Raw genomic sequence first — 20,018 nt, forward strand, 5'->3', positions numbered from 1 at the left:
GGTGAACGGAGCGCGCTGTATATCGGGGTGTATGGAGCGCGCTGTATATCGGGGTGAATGGAGCGCGCTGTATATCGGGGTGTATGGAGCGCGCTGTATATCGGGGTGAATGGAGCGCGCTGTATATCGGGGTGAATGGAGCGCGCTGTATATCGGGGTGAATGGAGCGCGCTGTATATCGGGGTGAATGGAGCGCGCTGTATATCGGGGTGAATGGAGCGCGCTGTATATCGGGGTGAATGGAGCGCGCTGTATATCGGGGTGAATGGAGCGCGCTGTATATCGGGGTGAATGGAGCGCGCTGTATATCGGGGTGAATGGAGCGCGCTGTATATCGGGGTGTATGGAGCGCGCTGTATATCGGGGTGAACGGAGCGCGCTGTATATCGGGGTGAACGGAGCGCGCTGTATATCGGGGTGAACGGAGCGCGCTGTATATCGGGGTGAATGGAGCGCGCTGTATATCGGGGTGAATGGAGCGCGCTGTATATCGGGGTGAATGGAGCGCGCTGTATATCGGGGTGAATGGAGCGCGCTGTATATCGGGGTGTATGGAGCGCGCTGTATATCGGGGTGTATGGAGCGCGCTGTATATCGGGGTGAACGGAGCGCGCTGTATATCGGGGTGAACGGAGCGCGCTGTATATCGGGGTGAACGGAGCGCGCTGTATATCGGGGTGAATGGAGCGCGCTGTATATCGGGGTGAATGGAGCGCGCTGTGTATATCGGGGTGAATGGAGCGCGCTGTATATCGGGGTGAATGGAGCGCGCTGTATATCGGGGTGTATGGAGCGCGCTGTATATCGGGGTGAACGGAGCGCGCTGTATATCGGGGTGTACAGACATTGGGGGTACTTTGTACAGAACATGGCGGTGATTGTACGCCGCGCTCCTCCTGTCTCCAGGCTCAAGGTGTCCCTGGCAGATCTCCTCCCCCCGGCGTCTCCTCCTGACGCGGTGGATCTCGTGCACAGACTTCTGATCTTCAATCCGGAGAAGAGGCTGACAGCGGAGGGCGCTCTGGATCACCCGTATGTACGCAGGTAAGTGTTCTCCATGATTGGTCCTCATAGAGCTCCGCCTGATCTCCATCATCACCTCCCTCATGTCTGTCCTCAGATTCCACTCTCTGGCCCGAGAGCCCGCCTTAGACTATGATGTCATCCTGCCTGTTGATGACGACATACAATTGTCTGTAGCCGAATATCGGAACAAACTCTACGAGGTGAGTGATGTCATCGCGTGTCTTGTGTGGCCCCTCCCTCCCCCTGTACAGTCACGTGTCTTGTGTAGCTCCTCCCTCCCCTGTACAGTCACGTGTCTTGTGTAGCTCCTCCCTCCCCCTGTACAGTCGCGTGTCTTGTGTGGCCCCTCCCCCTGTACAGTCACGTGTCTTGTGTAGCTCCTCCCTCCCCCTGTACAGTCACGTGTCTTGTGTGGCCCCTCCCCCTGTACAGTCACATGTCTTGTGTGGCCCCTCCCCCTGTACAGTCATGTGTCCTGTGTAGCCCCTCCCCCTGTACAGTCACGTGTCCTGTGTAGCCCCTCCCCCTGTACAGTTACGTGTCCTGTGTAGCCCCTCCCCCTGTACAGTCACGTGTCCTGTGTAGCTCCTCCCTCCCCTGTACAGTCACGTGTCTTGTGTAGCCCCTCCCTCCCTCTGTACAGTCACGTGTCCTGTATAGCCCCTCCCCCTATATTTTCACGTGTCTTGTGTAGCTCCTCCCTCCCCCTGTACAGTCACATGTCCTGTGTAGCCCCTCCCCCTGTACAGTCACGTGTCCTGTGTAGCTCCTCCCTCCCCCTGTACAGTCACATGTCTTGTGTGGCCCCTCCCCTGTACAGTCACATGTCCTGTGTAGCCCCTCCCCCTGTACAGTCACATGTCTTGTGTAGCTCCTCCCTCCCCCTGTACAGTCACATGTCTTGTGTGGCCCCTCCCCCTGTACAGTCACATGTCCTGTGTAGCCCCTCCCCCTGTACAGTCACGTGTCCTGTGTAGCCCCTTCCCCTGTACAGTCACATGTCTTGTGTAGCTCCTCCCTCCCCATGTACAGTCACATGTCTTGTGTGGCCCCTCCCCTGTACAGTCACGTGTCCTGTGTAGCCCCTCCCCCTGTACAGTCACATGTCTTGTGTAGCTCCTCCCTCCCCCTGTACAGTCACATGTCTTGTGTAGCTCCTCCCTCCCCCTGTACAGTCGCGTGTCTTGTGTAGCCCCTCCCCCTGTACAGTCACGTGTCTTGTGTAGCTCCTCCCTCCCCCTGTACAGTCACGTGTCTTGTGTGGCCCCTCCCCCTGTACAGTCACATGTCTTGTGTGGCCCCTCCCCCTGTACAGTCATGTGTCCTGTGTAGCCCCTCCCCCTGTACAGTCACGTGTCCTGTGTAGCCCCTCCCCCTGTACAGTTACGTGTCCTGTGTAGCCCCTCCCCCTGTACAGTCACGTGTCCTGTGTAGCTCCTCCCTCCCCTGTACAGTCACGTGTCTTGTGTAGCCCCTCCCTCCCTCTGTACAGTCACGTGTCCTGTATAGCCCCTCCCCCTATATTTTCACGTGTCTTGTGTAGCTCCTCCCTCCCCCTGTACAGTCACATGTCCTGTGTAGCCCCTCCCCCTGTACAGTCACGTGTCCTGTGTAGCTCCTCCCTCCCCCTGTACAGTCACATGTCCTGTGTAGCCCCTCCCCCTGTACAGTCACATGTCTTGTGTGGCCCCTCCCCCTGTACAGTCACATGTCTTGTGTGGCCCCTCCCCCTGTACAGTCACATGTCCTGTGTAGCCCCTCCCCCTGTACAGTGACGTGTCCTGTGTAGCCCCTCCCCCTGTACAGTCACGTGTCCTGTGTAGCTCCTCCCTCCCCCTGTACAGTCACATGTCCTGTGTAGCCCCTCCCCCTGGACAGTCACGTGTCCTGTGTAGCCCCTTCCCCTGTACAGTCACATGTCTTGTGTAGCTCCTCCCTCCCCATGTACAGTCACATGTCTTGTGTGGCCCCTCCCCTGTACAGTCACGTGTCCTGTGTAGCCCCTCCCCCTGTACAGTCACATGTCTTGTGTAGCTCCTCCCTCCCCCTGTACAGTCACATGTCTTGTGTGGCCCCTCCCCCTGTACAGTCACATGTCTTGTGTGGCCCCTCCCCCTGTACAGTCACATGTCCTGTGTAGCCCCTCCCCCTGTACAGTGACGTGTCCTGTGTAGCCCCTCCCCCTGTACAGTCACGTGTCCTGTGTAGCTCCTCCCTCCCCCTGTACAGTCACATGTCTTGTGTGGCCCCTCCCCTGTACAGTCACATGTCCTGTGTAGCCCCTCCCCCTGTACAGTCACATGTCTTGTGTAGCTCCTCCCTCCCCCTGTACAGTCACATGTCTTGTGTGGCCCCTCCCCCTGTACAGTCACATGTCCTGTGTAGCCCCTCCCCCTGTACAGTCACGTGTCCTGTGTAGCCCCTTCCCCTGTACAGTCACATGTCTTGTGTAGCTCCTCCCTCCCCATGTACAGTCACATGTCCTGTGTAGCCCCTCCCCCTGTACAGTCACATGTCTTGTGTAGCTCCTCCCTCCCCCTGTACAGTCACATGTCTTGTGTGGCCCCTCCCCCTGTACAGTCACATGTCCTGTGTAGCCCCTCCCCCTGTACAGTGACGTGTCCTGTGTAGCCCCTCCCCCTGTACAGTGACGTGTCCTGTGTGGCCCCTCCCCCTGTACAGTCACGTGTCCTGTGTAGCCCCTCCCCCTGTACAGTCACGTGTCCTGTGTAGCCCCTCCCCCTGTACAGTCACGTGTCCTGTGTAGCTCCTGGCGGTGACTCGTTTTATAATCCGGCCAGATGGGGGCACTCAGTGACATGTTGATGGTGGAGTTGGCATCCCCTCCTCCATGTTTTGAATTGAGTGGGAGGAGCTCTGGTCAGAGGCGGAGTCTTCCTTGTCGCCTCCCCCATCATGTCTGACCGGTTCTCTGGTGTCTCTGCAGATGATCCTGGAGAGGAAGGTGAACGCTCGCCGACACAAACGGGAAAAAGAAAACGCCGACCCCAAACCTTCCACAGAGCCCAAAGAGAAGAAAGAGGCGGAGCCTCCCACCTCAGGGGCCGTCCAGGAGAACTCCGGGCAAACCGCGCCTACTGACTCCCTCTCCAAATCTCTGCCTGCCGACCGCTGTACACCCGGGCCCGGTCACCCGGAGGCCAAACCAACATCTCCTGTATATAACCCCATAACCCACAGCGTCATCCCGGGTATGTATAGAGTATGGGGCCCCTGTATGTGGCCCTATAGTGTCCGGTGTATACAGGGGAGGAGTTATATAGTGTCCGGTGTATACAGGGGAGGAGTTATGTAGTGTCCGGTGTATACAGGGGAGGAGTTATGTAGTGTCCGGTGTATACAGGGGAGGAGTTATGTAGTGTCCGGTGTATACAGGGGAGGAGTTATGTAGTGTCCGGTGTATACAGGGGAGGAGTTATGTAGTGTCCAGTGTATACAGGGGAGGAGTTATATAGTGTCCGGTGTATACAGGGGAGGAGTTATGTAGTGTCCAGTGTATACAGGGGAGGGGTTATATAGTGTCCGGTGTATACAGGGGAGGAGTTATATAGTGTCCGGTGTATACAGGGGAGGAGTTATATGGTGTCCGGTGTATACAGGGGAGGAGTTATGTAGTGTCCGGTGTATACAGGGGAGGAGTTATATAGTGTCCGGTGTATACAGGGGAGGAGTTATATGGTGTCCGGTGTATACAGGGGAGGAGTTATGTAGTGTCCGGTGTATACAGGGGAGGAGTTATATAGTGTCCGGTGTATACAGGGGAGGAGTTATATAGTGTCCGGTGTATACAGGGGAGGAGTTATATAGTGTCGGGTGTATACAGGGGAGGAGTTATGTAGTGTCCGGTGTATACAGGGGAGGAGTTATATAGTGTCCGGTGTATACAGGGGAGGAGTTATATAGTGTCCGGTGTATACAGGGGAGGAGTTATGTAGTGTCCGGTGTATACGGGGGAGGAGTTATATAGTGTCCGGTGTATACAGGGGAGGAGTTATATAGTGTCCGGTGTATACAGGGGAGGAGTTATATAGTGTCCGGTGTATACAGGGGAGGAGTTATATAGTGTCCGGTGTATACAGGGGAGGAGTTATGTAGTGTCCGGTGTATACAGGGGAGGAGTTATATAGTGTCCGGTGTATACAGGGGAGGAGTTATGTAGTGTCCGGTGTATACGGGGGAGGAGTTATATAGTGTCCGGTGTATACGGGGGAGGAGTTATATAGTGTCCGGTGTATACAGGGGAGGAGTTATATAGTGTCCGGTGTATACAGGGGAGGAGTTATATAGTGTCCGGTGTATACAGGGGAGGAGTTATATAGTGTCCGTTGTATAAAGGGGAGGAGTTATATGGTGTCCGGTGTATACAGGGGAGGAGTTATATGGTGTCCGGTGTATACAGGGGAGGAGTTATATAGTGTCCGGTGTATACAGGGGAGGAGTTATATAGTGTCCGGTGTATACAGGGGAGGAGTTATATAGTGTCCGGTGTATACAGGGGAGGAGTTATGTAGTGTCCGGTGTATACAGGGGAGGAGTTATATAGTGTCCGGTGTATACAGGGGAGGGGTTATGTAGTGTCCGGTGTATACAGGGGAGGAGTTATGTAGTGTCCGGTGTATACAGGGGAGGAGTTATATAGTGTCCGGTGTATACAGGGGAGGAGTTATATAGTGTCCGGTGTATACAGGGGAGGAGTTATATAGTGTCCGGTGTATACAGGGGAGGAGTTATATAGTGTCCGGTGTATACAGGGGAGGAGTTATGTAGTGTCCGGTGTATACAGGGGAGGAGTTATATAGTGTCCGGTGTATACAGGGGAGGGGTTATGTAGTGTCCGGTGTATACAGGGGAGGAGTTATGTAGTGTCCGGTGTATACAGGGGAGGAGTTATATAGTGTCCGGTGTATACAGGGGAGGAGTTATATAGTGTCCGGTGTATACAGGGGAGGAGTTATATAGTGTCCGGTGTATACAGGGGAGGAGTTATATAGTGTCGGGTGTATACAGGGGAGGAGTTATATAGTGTCCGGTGTATACAGGGGAGGAGTTATATAGTGTCCGGTGTATACAGGGGAGGAGTTATATAGTGTCCAGTGTATACAGGGGAGGAGTATAAGGGGTCCCAGTACATGGATCCTCCCCTCTAAGGGGTCCCAGTACATGGATCCTCCCCTCTAAGGGGTCCCAGTACATGGATCCTCCCCTCTAAGGGGTCCCAGTACATGGATCCTCCCCTCTAAGGGGTCCCAGTACATGGATCCTCCCCTCTAAGGGGTCCCAGTACATGGATCCTCCCCTCTAAGGGGTCCCAGTACATGGATCCTCCCCTCTAAGGGGTCCCAGTACATGGATCCTCCCCTCTAAGGGGTCCCAGTACATGGATCCTCCCCTCTAAGGGGTCCCAGTACATGGATCCTCCCCTCTAAGGGGTCCCAGTACATGGATCCTCCCCTCTAAGGGGTCCCAGTACATGGACCCACCCCTCTAAGGGGTCCCAGTACATGGATCCTCCCCTCTAAGGGGTCCCAGTACATGGATCCTCCCCTCTAAGGGGTCCCAGTACATGGATCCTCCCCTCTAAGGGGTCCCAGTACATGGATCCTCCCCTCTAAGGGGTCCCAGTACATGGACCCACCCCTCTAAGGGGTCCCAGTACATGGATCCTCCCCTCTAAGGGGTCCCAGTACATGGATCCTCCCCTCTAAGGGGTCCCAGTACATGGATTCTCCCCTCTAAGGGGTCCCAGTACATGGATCCTCCCCTCTAAGGGGTCCCAGTACATGGATCCTCCCCTCTAAGGGGTCCCAGTACATGGATCCTCCCCTCTAAGGGGTCCCAGTACATGGATTCTCCCCTCTCAGGGGTCCCAGTACATGGATCCTCCCCTCTCAGGGGTCCCAGTACATGGATCCTCCCCTCTCAGGGGTCCCAGTACATGGATCCTCCCCTCTCAGGGGTCCCAGTACATGGATCCTCCCCTCTCAGGGGTCCCAGTACATGGATCCTCCCCTCTCAGGGGTCCCAGTACATGGATCCTCCCCTCTAAGGGGTCCCAGTACATGGATCCTCCCCTCTCAGGGGTCCTGTCCATCGCTCAGAGCCTCTAAGAGAGACAGCAGTCCAATAGAAACCATGGATTTTAGTAAAGATGTGAGGCAATGAATTTTGAAGCTGTAGAACTTTCTAGAAGGAAGATGGAATGGGCCCCCGTGGTTGTCGTTGGATGAGGGGCCGGGACCTGTGGAAGGAACATGTGAGATTTGGTTCAGATCTTTCTCTGAGGACCTTTCAAGGTGCCCCAATGGGGAAGTTTGGGGTGCACAGGATGGGGAATTTCTGCAATGCCTGGGAGGATTGTCGTAGAGAAGGTCCTATGGTAGGGTGGGGTGCATGGTAGACGGGGGACACCATGGTAAGCAGCAAAGGGAGGATTGGCAGTAGAGAAGGTCCTATGGTAGGGTGGGGTGCATGGTAGACGGGGGACACCATGGTAAGCAGCAAAGGGAGGATTGGCAGTAGAGAAGGTCCTCTCGTAGGGTGGGGTGCATGGTAGACGGGGGACACCATGGTAAGCAGCAAAGGGAGGATTGGCAGTAGAGAAGGTCCTCTCGTAGGGTGGGGTGCATGGTAGACGGTGGACACCATGGTAAGCAGCAAAGGGAGGATTGGCAGTAGGACTGCTCTGCCACCCAACATCTGATCTCTGTGTGTCTGCGCCGGTGGAGAAGTCGTGTCGGGTGGCAAGTTGGTTGGTACCTCTGGAAGGGCCTGTCCTCCATTACCTTTGGGAAGGGAGAGAAGGTCTCTGCAGTCTTGGGTTCCTAGAAGCCAATAAATATTTGGGAAGCTGCATTAGCTGAGGAATGTGGCGGGTCTCTTACCGGGCAGAGAAGACGGGAGGGACAGGAATTTTGGTAAAACGGTCATTTTTGGTGATAATAGTTTTCTAATGAGTCTCACTTCTGCGGAGAGATCCATTGAAACGGGAAACTGGTTAGAATCGTTGTGACCTGGGAAGGGGGGATTGTTGGTCTTCTTGCTTTGGAGATGAAAGGGGTCCATATGGTGAATTCACACAGAAGGTCAGAGAGTGAAGTGTCCGGGAAAAGAGAAGGTCCTCTCGTAGGGTGGGGTGCATGGTAGACGGGGGACACCATGGTAAGCAGCAAAGGGAGGATTGGCAGTAGAGAAGGTCCTCTCGTAGGGTGGGGTGCATGGTAGACGGGGGACACCATGGTAAGCAGCAAAGGGAGGATTGGCAGTAGAGAAGGTCCTCTGCATGTCCCGAAGGCTTGGAAAAGGTTTTCTACTTGCAAGCCGATATTCAGGTCGGGTCTTCCTGGCCGTAGGAACGGTTAGATCGATGGTACAAATAGAGGGTGGGGGAGGGGGCAGCTTTGACGCATTCTGCTGGTGATGTGAAAGGAGATACCATTGGCCCTTCCCGAGTCTGATAGGTTGGGGTAAATTGTGGAGATCCAGGCGCTCTCTCCCGACCCTTGTGCCGGAGTGTCCTAATCTGCCAGTTCACGCCACCGAATGGCGTCTTCCCATCCATAGATCGGGACATGGGGCAGAGGAACCTGCATGTACCAGACCCACCATCTTGTGTCTCTCAAAGTTCCCATTCATCTTTCGTACATCATAACTTGTTTTCTGTCTAGGAGGATCGGCTCATTGGAGGAATAAGAAGGAGCAGATGACCACCTCCCAGCCTGGGACACATGGGGTGAGTATACCAGTATGGATGGGATTATGGGGCCTTTAGAGGGACACATGGGGTAGGTATACGAGTATGGAAGGGGGGGATGGGATTACGGGACCTGTAGAGGGACACATGGGGTAGGTATAAGAGTATGGAATGGGGGATGGGATTATGGGACCTGTAGAGGGACACATGGGGTAGGTATACGAGTATGGAATGGGGGATGGGATTACGGGACCTGTAGAGGGACACATGGGGTAGGTATACCAGTATGGAATGGGGGATGGGATTATGGGGCCTTTAGAGGGACACATGGGGTAGGTATACGAGTATGGAAGGGGGGGATGGGATTACGGGACCTGTAGAGGGACACATGGGGTAGGTATACCAGTATGGAATGGGGGATGGGATTATGGGGCCTTTAGAGGGACACATGGGGTAGGTATACGAGTATGGAAGGGGGGGATGGGATTACGGGACCTGTAGAGGGACACATGGGGTAGGTATACCAGTATGGAATGGGGGATGGGATTATGGGGCCTTTAGAGGGACACATGGGGTAGGTATACGAGTATGGAAGGGGGGGATGGGATTACGGGACCTGTAGAGGGACACATGGGGTAGGTATACCAGTATGGAATGGGGGATGGGATTACGGGGCCTTTAGAGGGACACATGGGGTAGGTATACGAGTATGGAAGGGGGGGATGGGATTACGGGACCTGTAGAGGGACACATGGGGTAGGTATAAGAGTATGGAATGGGGGATGGGATTATGGGACCTGTAGAGGGACACATGGGGTAGGTATACGAGTATGGAATGGGGGATGGGATTATGGGACCTGTAGAGGGACACATGGGGTAGGTATACCAGTATGGAAGGGGGGGATGGGATTACGGGACCTGTAGAGGGACACATGGGGTAGGTATACCAGTATGGAATGGGGGATGGGATTATGGGACCTGTAGAGGGACACATGGGGTAGGTATACGAGTATGGAATGGGGGATGGGATTATGGGGCCTTTAGAGGGACACATGGGGTAGGTATACCAGTATGGAAGGGGGGGATGGGATTACGGGACCTGTAGAGGGACACATGGGGTAGGTATACGAGTATGGAATGGGGGATGGGATTATGGGGCCTTTAGAGGGACACATGGGGTGGGTATACCAGTATGGAATGAGGGATGGGATTATGGGGCCTTTAGAGGGACACATGGGGTAGGTATACCAGTATGGAAGGGGGGGATGGGATTACGGGACCTGTAGAGGGACACATGGGGTAGGTATACCAGTATGGAATGGGGGATGGGATTATGGGGCCTTTAGAGGCACACATGGGGTAGGTATACGAGTATGGAATGGGGGATGGGATTATGGGACCTGTAGAGGGACACATGGGGTAGGTATACGAGTATGGAATGGGGGATGGGATTATGGGACCTGTAGAGGGACACATGGGGTAGGTATACGAGTATGGAATGGGGGATGGGATTATGGGACCTGTAGAGGGACACATGGGGTAAGTATACCAGTATGGAATGGGGGATGGGATTATGGGACCTGTAGAGGGACACATGGGGTAGGTATACGAGTATGGAATGGGGGAAGGGATTATGGGACCTGTAGAGGGACACATGGGGTGGTATTATGGGACAGGAGTGTGATCACATGACCAGTGTGGGACTGACTTGTATGGAGGTCATGGAGTCACATGACAAGTTATCTAACGTTGGATTCTCCATTTTCTTGAAGGTAAATAAAATGGCGGAGCCGCGAGGAAAAACAGCCCCAGTCACCCGGACCCGCTCCTTCTCTCTCACCCAGCAGGCTCGGGCAGCCGCCCCCAATAATCCGCTCATCCGGAAAGAGGCCGCAACCCCCGGAGGAGTGGGCGTGGCAGCAGTCAGCGCCAGACTGGTGAGTAGGACGGAGGAGAGAGATGGAGGCCGCCATTACTGAAAATGCGTGTCTGGCTCCAGGACCAGATAGACGTCTGTAGCTGAGGACTTTGAGTCCGCGCATATTGGGGGCTAGGCTTCCCTCTGTGCCCTCCCTTCTATCCAAGCCTGTCGTCCGTCCCCCCCCCGTACCCTCCCTTCTATCCAAGCCTGTCCCCCCCCCCCCCCGTTTTATCCCTGCTCGTCCCCCTTTGCCGCTGTCCATGCCCGTCCCCATTTGCCCTCGCCTGTCCCCCCCCGTACCCTCCCTTCTATCCTTGCATGTCCCCCTTTGCCCTTGATGGTTCCCGTCTGTCCTTGCCGCGCCCCCTTTTCCTCTTCTGCCCCCGCCCTCACCCGTACCCCCCCCCTTTCTATCCCCGGCCTACACCCTCTGTCCTCCTGGGGTCAGTAAAGTGGAACAAGTCACAAATCCTTATGTTCATCCTCTTGCTTCACTGCTGTGTGTGTGCTGAATATGAGAGCCAGAAAACCAGGGTCAGTGTGATTGGAGGTGGGTGTCCGGGGCAGGATCCGGTGAGGTGGGTGTCCGGGGCTGGATCCGGTGAGGTGGGTTCCCAGGGCAGGATCCGGTGAGGTGGGTGTCCAGGGCAGGATCCGGTGAGGTGGGTATCCAGGGCAGGATCCGGTGAGGTGGGTGTCCAGAGCAGGATCCGGTGAGGTGGGTGTCCGGGGCAGGATCCGGTGAGGTGGGTGTCCGGGGCAGGATCCGGTGAGGTGGGTGTCCGGGGCTGGATCCGGTGAGGTGGGTATCCAGGGCAGGATCCGGTGAGGTGGGTGTCCGGGGCAGGATCCGGTGAGGTGGGTGTCCGGGGCTGGATCCGGTGAGGTGGGTGTCCGGGGCTGGATCCGGTGAGGTGGGTGTCCGGGGCTGGATCCGGTGAGGTGGGTGTCCAGGGCAGGATCCGGTGAGGTGGGTGTCCGGGGCAGGATCCGGTGAGGTGGGTGTCCGTGGCAGGATCCGGTGAGGTGGGTGTCCGGGGCTGGATCCGGTGAGGTGGGTGTCCGGGGCAGGATCCGGTGAGGTGGGTATCCGGGGCAGGATCCGGTGAGGTGGGTATCCGGGGCAGGATCCGGTGAGGTGGGTGTCCAGGGCAGGATCCGGTGAGGTGGGTATCCGGGGCAGGATCCGGTGAGGTGGGTGTCCGGGGCTGGATCCGGTGAGGTGGGTGTCCGGGGCTGGATCCGGTGAGGTGGGTATCCAGGGCAGGATCCGGTGAGGTGGGTGTCCAGGGCAGGATCCGGTGAGGTGGGTGTCCAGGGCAGGATCCGGTGAGGTGGGTATCCAGGGCAGGATCCGGTGAGGTGGGTATCCAGGGCAGGATCCGGTGAGGTGGGTTTCCAGGGCAGGATCCGGTGAGGTGGGTGTCCGGGGCTGGATCCGGTGAGGTGGGTGTCCGGGGCAGGATCCGGTGAGGTGGGTGTCCGGGGCAGGATCCGGTGAGGTGGGTTCCCAGGGCAGGATCCGGTGAGGTGGGTGTCCGGGGCAGGATCCGGTGAGGTGGGTGTCCGGGGCAGGATCCGGTGAGGTGGGTGTCCGGGGCTGGATCCGGTGAGGTGGGTGTCCGGGGCTGGATCCGGTGAGGTGGGTGTCCGGGGCTGGATCCGGTGAGGTGGGTATCCAGGGCAGGATCCGGTGAGGTGGGTGTCCAGGGCAGGATCCGGTGAGGTGGGTGTCCAGGGCAGGATCCGGTGAGGTGGGTATCCAGGGCAGGATCCGGTGAGGTGGGTATCCAGGGCAGGATCCGGTGAGGTGGGTATCCAGGGCAGGATCCGGTGAGGTGGGTGTCCGGGGCTGGATCCGGTGAGGTGGGTGTCCGGGGCAGGATCCGGTGAGGTGGGTGTCCGGGGCAGGATCCGGTGAGGTGGGTTCCCAGGGCAGGATCCGGTGAGGTGGGTGTCCGGGGCAGGATCCGGTGAGGTGGGTGTCCGGGGCAGGATCCGGTGAGGTGGGTGTCCGGGGCTGGATCCGGTGAGGTGGGTGTCCGGGGCTGGATCCGGTGAGGTGGGTATCCAGGGCAGGATCCGGTGAGGTGGGTGTCCAGGGCAGGATCCGGTGAGGTGGGTGTCCAGGGCAGGATCCGGTGAGGTGGGTATCCAGGGCAGGATCCGGTGAGGTGGGTATCCAGGGCAGGATCCGGTGAGGTGGGTTTCCAGGGCAGGATCCGGTGAGGTGGGTGTCCGGGGCTGGATCCGGTGAGGTGGGTGTCCGGGGCAGGATCCGGTGAGGTGGGTGTCCAGGGCAGGATCCGGTGAGGTGGGTGTCCGGGGCAGGATCCGGTGAGTGTCCGGGGCTGGATCCGGTGAGGTGGGTGTCCGGGGCTGGATCCGGTGAGGTGGGTGTCCGGGGCTGGATCCGGTGAGGTGGGTGTCTGGGGCAGGATCCGGTGAGGTGGGTGTCCGGGGCTGGATCCGGTGAGGTGGGTGTCCGGGGCAGGATCCGGTGAGGTGGGTGTCCGGGGCTGGATCCGGTGAGGTGGGTGTCCGGGGCTGGATCCGGTGAGGTGGGTGTCTGGGGCAGGATCCGGTGAGGTGGGTGTCCGGGGCTGGATCCGGTGAGGTGGGTGTCCGGGGCTGGATCCGGTGAGGTGGGTGTCCGGGGCTGGATCCGGTGAGGTGGGTGTCCGGGGCTGGATCCGGTGAGGTGGGTGTCCGGGGCAGGATCCGGTGAGGTGGGTGTCCGGGGCAGGATCCGGTGAGGTGGGTATCCAGGGCAGGATCCGGTGAGGTGGGTATCCGGGGCAGGATCCGGTGAGGTGGGTATCCAGGGCAGGATCCGGTGAGGTGGGTGTCCGGGGCTGGATCCGGTGAGGTGGGTGTCCGGGGCTGGATCCGGTGAGGTGGGTATCCAGGGCAGGATCCGGTGAGGTGGGTGTCCAGGGCAGGATCCGGTGAGGTGGGTGTCCAGGGCAGGATCCGGTGAGGTGGGTATCCAGGGCAGGATCCGGTGAGGTGGGTATCCAGGGCAGGATCCGGTGAGGTGGGTGTCCGGGGCTGGATCCGGTGAGGTGGGTGTCCGGGGCAGGATCCGGTGAGGTGGGTGTCCGGGGCAGGATCCGGTGAGGTGGGTTCCCAGGGCAGGATCCGGTGAGGTGGGTGTCCGGGGCAGGATCCGGTGAGGTGGGTGTCTGGGGCAGGATCCGGTGAGGTGGGTGTCTGGGGCAGGATCCGGTGAGGTGGGTGTCCGGGGCTGGATCCGGTGAGGTGGGTGTCCGGGGCTGGATCCGGTGAGGTGGGTGTCCGGGGCAGGATCCGGTGAGGTGGGTGTCCGGGGCAGGATCCGGTGAGGTGGGTGTCCGGGGCTGGATCCGGTGAGGTGGGTGTCTGGGGCAGGATCCGGTGAGGTGGGTGTCCGGGGCTGGATCCGGTGAGGTGGGTGTCCGGGGCAGGATCCGGTGAGTGTCCGGGGCAGGATCCGGTGAGGTGGGTGTCTGGGGCAGGATCCGGTGAGGTGGGTGTCCGGGGCTGGATCCGGTGAGGTGGGTGTCCGGGGCAGGATCCGGTGAGTGTCCGGGGCAGGATCCGGTGAGGTGGGTGTCCGGGGCAGGATCCGGTGAGTGTCCGGGGCAGGATCCGGTGAGGTTGGTGTCCAGGGCAGGATCCGGTGAGGTGGCACTGATGAGGTGTGGACTGTGTCTACAGACCCCTGATATCTCCCCTCTGAGTCAGGGAAAGGGGTTGAGGACACAGATTCCCCAGTCACTTTTCTCTGCAGTCTCATCTGCACAGGAGACAGAGGCTCCTCCCCATTCATAAACTGATTACAATGCTCAGTTATGATTGGACAGTCAGTGATCACTGTGCATTCAGAAAAGGAAGGAGCCGGTAAATGACAGATTTACAGACTCCTTCCTCCACTCTTCACCCTGACAGATCTGGCACATGGGGGGAGGGGGAGCGGAGAAGGACATGGGGGAGGGGGACCTCAGGAGCCCAGAAGAGGAAACAAAGGGAGTATACAGGGACAGTCCGGGACGATCGGTGCGGTGGGGGTGGGGGAGATACAAGCACCGATCTCCCTCTATAGATTTCAATACAGCATCTGAAAGCCGTGGGAGGGGGAGGGGGAGAAGTGTCTGTCAGATCTGGGACATGGGGGAGGGGATGTGGAGGGGGAGGGGGAGAAGTGTCTGTCAGATCTGGGACATGGGGGAGGGGAGGGGGAGGGGGAGAAGTGTCTGTCAGATCTGGGACATGGGGGAGGGGATGTGGAGGGGGAGGGGGAGAAGTGTCTGTCAGATCTGGGACATGGGGGAGGGGGATGTGGAGGGGGAGGGGGAGAAGTGTCTGTCAGATCTGGGACATGGGGGAGGGGATGTGGAGGGGGAGGGGGAGAAGTGTCTGTCAGATCTGGGACATGGGGGAGGGGATGTGGAGGGGGAGGGGGAGAAGTGTCTGTCAGATCTGGGACATGGGGGAGGGGATGTGGAGGGGGAGGGGGAGAAGTGTCTGTCAGATCTGGGACATGGGGGAGGGGGAGGGGGAGGGGGAGAAGTGTCTGTCAGATCTGGGACATGGGGGAGGGGATGTGGAGGGGGAGGGGGAGAAGTGTCTGTCAGATCTGGGACATGGGGGAGGGGGAGAAGTGTCTGTCAGATCTGGGACATGGGGGAGGGGATGTGGAGGGGGAGGGGGAGAAGTGTCTGTCAGATCTGGGACATGGGGGAGGGGGAGAAGTGTCTGTCAGATCTGGGACATGGGGGAGGGGGAGGGGGAGAAGTGTCTGTCAGATCTGGGACATGGGGGAGGGGATGTGGAGGGGGAGGGGGAGAAGTGTCTGTCAGATCTGGGACATGGGGGAGGGGATGTGGAGGGGGGGGGGGAGAAGTGTCTGTCAGATCTGGGACATGGGGGAGGGGATGTGGAGGGGGAGGGGGAGAAGTGTCTGTCAGATCTGGGACATGGGGGAGGGGATGTGGAGGGGGAGGGGGAGAAGTGTCTGTCAGATCTGGGACATGGGGGAGGGGATGTGGAGGGGGAGGGGGAGAAGTGTCTGTCAGATCTGGGACATGGGGGAGGGGAATGTGGAGGGGGAGGGGGAGAAGTGTCTGTCAGATCTGGGACATGGGGGAGGGGGATGTGGAGGGGGAGGGGGAGAAGTGTCTGTCAGATCTGGGACATGGGGGAGGGGATGTGGAGGGGGAGGGGAGAAGTGTCTGTCAGATCTGGGACATGGGGGAGGGGGATGTGGAGGGGGAGGGGGAGAAGTGTCTGTCAGATCTGGGACATGGGGGAGGGGATGTGGAGGGGGAGGGGGAGAAGTGTCTGTCAGATCTGGGACATGGGGGAGGGGGAGAAGTGTCTGTCAGATCTGGGACATGGGGGGGGGGATGTGGAGGGGGAGGGGGAGAAGTGTCTGTCAGATCTGGGACATGGGGGAGGGGGAGAAGTGTCTGTCAGATCTGGGACATGGGGGAGGGGAGGGGGAGGGGGAGAAGTGTCTGTCAGATCTGGGACATGGGGGAGGGGATGTGGAGGGGGAGGGGGAGAAGTGTCTGTCAGATCTGGGACATGGGGGAGGGGATGTGGAGGGGGAGGGGGAGAAGTGTCTGTCAGATCTGGGACATGGGGGAGGGGATGTGGAGGGGGAGGGGGAGAAGTGTCTGTCAGATCTGGGACATGGGGGAGGGGATGTGGAGGGGGAGGGGGAGAAGTGTCTGTCAGATCTGGGACATGGGGGAGGGGATGTGGAGGGGGAGGGGGAGAAGTGTCTGTCAGATCTGGGACATGGGGGAGGGGGAGAAGTGTCTGTCAGATCTGGGACATGGGGGAGGGGATGTGGAGGGGGAGGGGAGAAGTGTCTGTCAGATCTGGGACATGGGGGAGGGGGATGTGGAGGGGGAGGGGGAGAAGTGTCTGTCAGATCTGGGACATGGGGGAGGGGATGTGGAGGGGGAGGGGGAGAAGTGTCTGTCAGATCTGGGACATGGGGGAGGGGGAGAAGTGTCTGTCAGATCTGGGACATGGGGGAGGGGGATGTGGAGGGGGAGGGGGAGAAGTGTCTGTCAGATCTGGGACATGGGGGAGGGGGAGAAGTGTCTGTCAGATCTGGGACATGGGGGAGGGGGGGGGGAGGGGGAGAAGTGTCTGTCAGATCTGGGACATGGGGGAGGGGATGTGGAGGGGGAGGGGGAGAAGTGTCTGTCAGATCTGGGACATGGGGGAGGGGATGTGGAGGGGGAGGGGGAGAAGTGTCTGTCAGATCTGGGACATGGGGGAGGGGGAGAAGTGTCTGTCAGATCTGGGACATGGGGGAGGGGGATGTGGAGGGGGAGGGGGAGAAGTGTCTGTCAGATCTGGGACATGGGGGAGGGGATGTGGAGGGGGAGGGGGAGAAGTGTCTGTCAGATCTGGGACATGGGGGAGGGGATGTGGAGGGGGAGGGGGAGAAGTGTCTGTCAGATCTGGGACATGGGGGAGGGGGATGTGGAGGGGGAGGGGGAGAAGTGTCTGTCAGATCTGGGACATGGGGGAGGGGATGTGGAGGGGGAGGGGGAGAAGTGTCTGTCAGATCTGGGACATGGGGGAGGGGATGTGGAGGGGGAGGGGGAGAAGTGTCTGTCAGATCTGGGACATGGGGGAGGGGATGTGGAGGGGGAGGGGGAGAAGTGTCTGTCAGATGCTTTATTGAAATCTATAGAGGGAGATCGGTGCTTGTATCTCCCCACCCCCACCGCACCGATCGCCCCGGACTGTCCAGGTATCGGATTAAGTATCGGAGCATTTGCCGAGTACAACCCTAGTTGGTGATTGTGGGTAGGTGTGCGGGGTGGGATACAGTGCGGTAGGTTCCCAGGGCAGGACACGTTGAGGTAGGTTCCCAGGGCAGGACGCGTTGAGGTAGGTTCCCAGGGCAGGACGCAGTGAGGTAGGTTCCCAGGGCAGGACACTTTGAGGTAGGTTCCCAGGGCAGGACACGTTGAGGTAGGTTCCCAGGGCAGGACACGTTGAGGTAGGTTCCCAGGGCAGGACACGTTGAGGTAGGTTCCCAGGGCAGGACACGTTGAGGTAGGTTCCCAGGGCAGGAGAAGGTTGAGGTGGGTGCCCAGGGCAGGACACGTTGAGGTAGGTTCCCAGGGCACGACACGGTGGGACGCGTTGAGGTAGGTTCCCAGGGCAGGACGCGGTGAGGTAGGTTCCCAGGGCAGGACACTTTGAGGTAGGTTCCCAGGGCAGGACACTTTGAGGTAGGTTCCCAGGGCAGGACACGTTGAGGTAGGTTCCCAGGGCAGGACACGTTGGGGTAGGTTCCCAGGGTAGGACACATTGAGGTAGGTTCCCAGAGCAGGACACGTTGAGGTAGGTTCCCAGGGCAGGACACGGTGAGGTAGGTTCCCAGGGCAGGACACAGTGAGGTAGGTTCCCAGGGCAGGACACGGTGAGGTAGGTAGGTTCCCAGGGCAGGACACGGTGAGGTAGGTTCCCAGGGTAGGACACATTGAGGTAGGTTCCCAGGGCAGGACACGTTGAGGTAGGTTCCCAGGGCAGGACACGTTGAGGTAGGTTCCCAGGGCAGGACACGTTGAGGTAGGTTCCCAGGGCAGGAGAAGGTTGAGGTAGGTTCCCAGGGCAGGACACGTTGAGGTAGGTTCCCAGGGCAGGACACGTTGAGGTAGGTTCCCAGGGCAGGAGAAGGTTGAGGTAGGTGCCCAGGGCAGGACACGGTGAGGTAGGTTCCCAGGGCACGACACATTGAGGTAGGTTCCCAGGGCAGGACACGGTGAGGTAGGTTCCCAGGGCAGGACACGTTGAGGTAGGTGCCCAGGGCACGACACGTTGAGGTAGGTTCCCAGGGCAGGACACGTTGAGGTAGGTTCCCAGGGCAGGACACGTTGAGGTAGGTTCCCAGGGCAGGAGAAGGTTGAGGTAGGTTCCCAGGGCAGGACACGTTGAGGTAGGTTCCCAGGGCAGGACACGTTGAGGTAGGTTCCCAGGGCAGGACACGGTGAGGTAGGTTCCCAGGGCGGGACACGGTGAGGTAGGTTCCCAGGGCAGGACACGTTGAGGTAGGTGCCCAGGGCACGACACGTTGAGGTAGGTTCCCAGGGCAGGACACGTTGAGGTAGGTTCCCAGGGCAGGACACGTTGAGGTAGGTTCCCAGGGCAGGAGAAGGTTGAGGTAGGTTCCCAGGGCAGGACACGTTGAGGTAGGTTCCCAGGGCAGGACACGTTGAGGTAGGTTCCCAGGGCAGGACACGGTGAGGTAGGTTCCCAGGGCAGGACACGTTGAGGTAGGTTCCCAGGGCAGGACACGGTGAGGTAGGTTCCCAGGGCAGGACACGTTGAGGTAGGTTCCCAGGGCAGGACACGTTGAGGTAGGTTCCCAGGGCAGGACACGTTGAGGTAGGTTCCCAGGGCAGGACACGTTGAGGTAGGTTCCCAGGGCAGGACACGTTGAGGTAGGTTCCCAGGGCGGGACACGTTGAGGTAGGTTCCCAGGGCAGGAGAAGGTTGAGGTAGGTTCCCAGGGCAGGACACGTGATCAGACTCTGTTCTCCTCCACAGAACCCGCGCACACCGGCCCCGCAGACCCGCGAGGTGCGTTCAGCTCAGAAGTTCAGCCGGAAGATGTTCCAGGGGGCGGCGAATGTCGGGGCCGCGGGTGACCCCAAGGCTTCCTTCCAGAGTTACAGCCAGGCCTACGGGACAATCAGTAAATCGGCCCTGCAGAGTTTACAGGCGGACAAGTCATGAGGGACACTGCTGGGGGCCCTTCTCTGGGGCCCGAGTATTCCAGGCGTGGGACCCGCTCCCTCTGTTCAGACCACATATGTGCCTTGTACCTCGCCTGACCCGGGACCAGCCAACCGGCAATAAATAAGGCAAATTCTGGACTTTGTGGGCCCCGGAGACACCAGGGGGCCCCTTCCTTTTTCTCTTTTTTTTACTCTTCACTTGGTCCACAATACAGACTATTTATTCAGAATGTTGTGTCGCATCATTATTGACCTCACCATGAGAGGGCGCCACCTCTTCTCCAACATGGCTGCCAGCAGACCCGTCCTCTCTGCAGTGAGAATACATGGATGGGGGAGACCCCCTGAAAGAGATTCTGCTCACTTCCTGTTCAGGTGACACCCTTTGTGAAAAGTCTCAAGGACAGGAAGTGAGGGGAGATCTCCCCTCCCCCGTCCATCCACTGCTGAGTGATATTAGACAGAGCGCGTCTCTACAGCCGCAAATCAGCGCAGACATCTAAAATCTATATATGGGGGAGGGGGGTGTCCATCCAGTCCCCTCGTCACCCCCAGCCTGTGATTGGACAGTGAAGGAGGAGGGACAGAATGATGAGGACATATTTCT

The 20,018-nt window shown here is 58.7% G+C and overlaps 1 protein-coding gene across 1 annotated transcript in view; it reads left to right on the forward strand.

Moving 5' to 3' along the window:
• MAPK15 (mitogen-activated protein kinase 15) overlaps window positions 1-19,641 on the forward strand; it is a 56,644-nt gene extending 37,003 nt beyond the window's left edge. Inside the window, exons 9-14 of the mRNA XM_040334344.1 lie at window positions 907-1,044; window positions 1,121-1,226; window positions 3,974-4,238; window positions 8,712-8,776; window positions 10,510-10,674; window positions 19,221-19,641. Coding sequence (XP_040190278.1) covers window positions 907-1,044; window positions 1,121-1,226; window positions 3,974-4,238; window positions 8,712-8,776; window positions 10,510-10,674; window positions 19,221-19,409 — 928 coding nt within the window. The 3' untranslated portion in view covers window positions 19,410-19,641. The remainder of the gene's footprint in view (window positions 1-906; window positions 1,045-1,120; window positions 1,227-3,973; window positions 4,239-8,711; window positions 8,777-10,509; window positions 10,675-19,220) is intronic.
• Window positions 19,642-20,018: the final 377 nt, after the last annotated feature.

This window comes from Rana temporaria, assembly GCF_905171775.1.
Source record: "Rana temporaria chromosome 5 unlocalized genomic scaffold, aRanTem1.1 chr5y, whole genome shotgun sequence".
Lineage (NCBI taxonomy): Eukaryota > Metazoa > Chordata > Amphibia > Anura > Ranidae > Rana > Rana temporaria.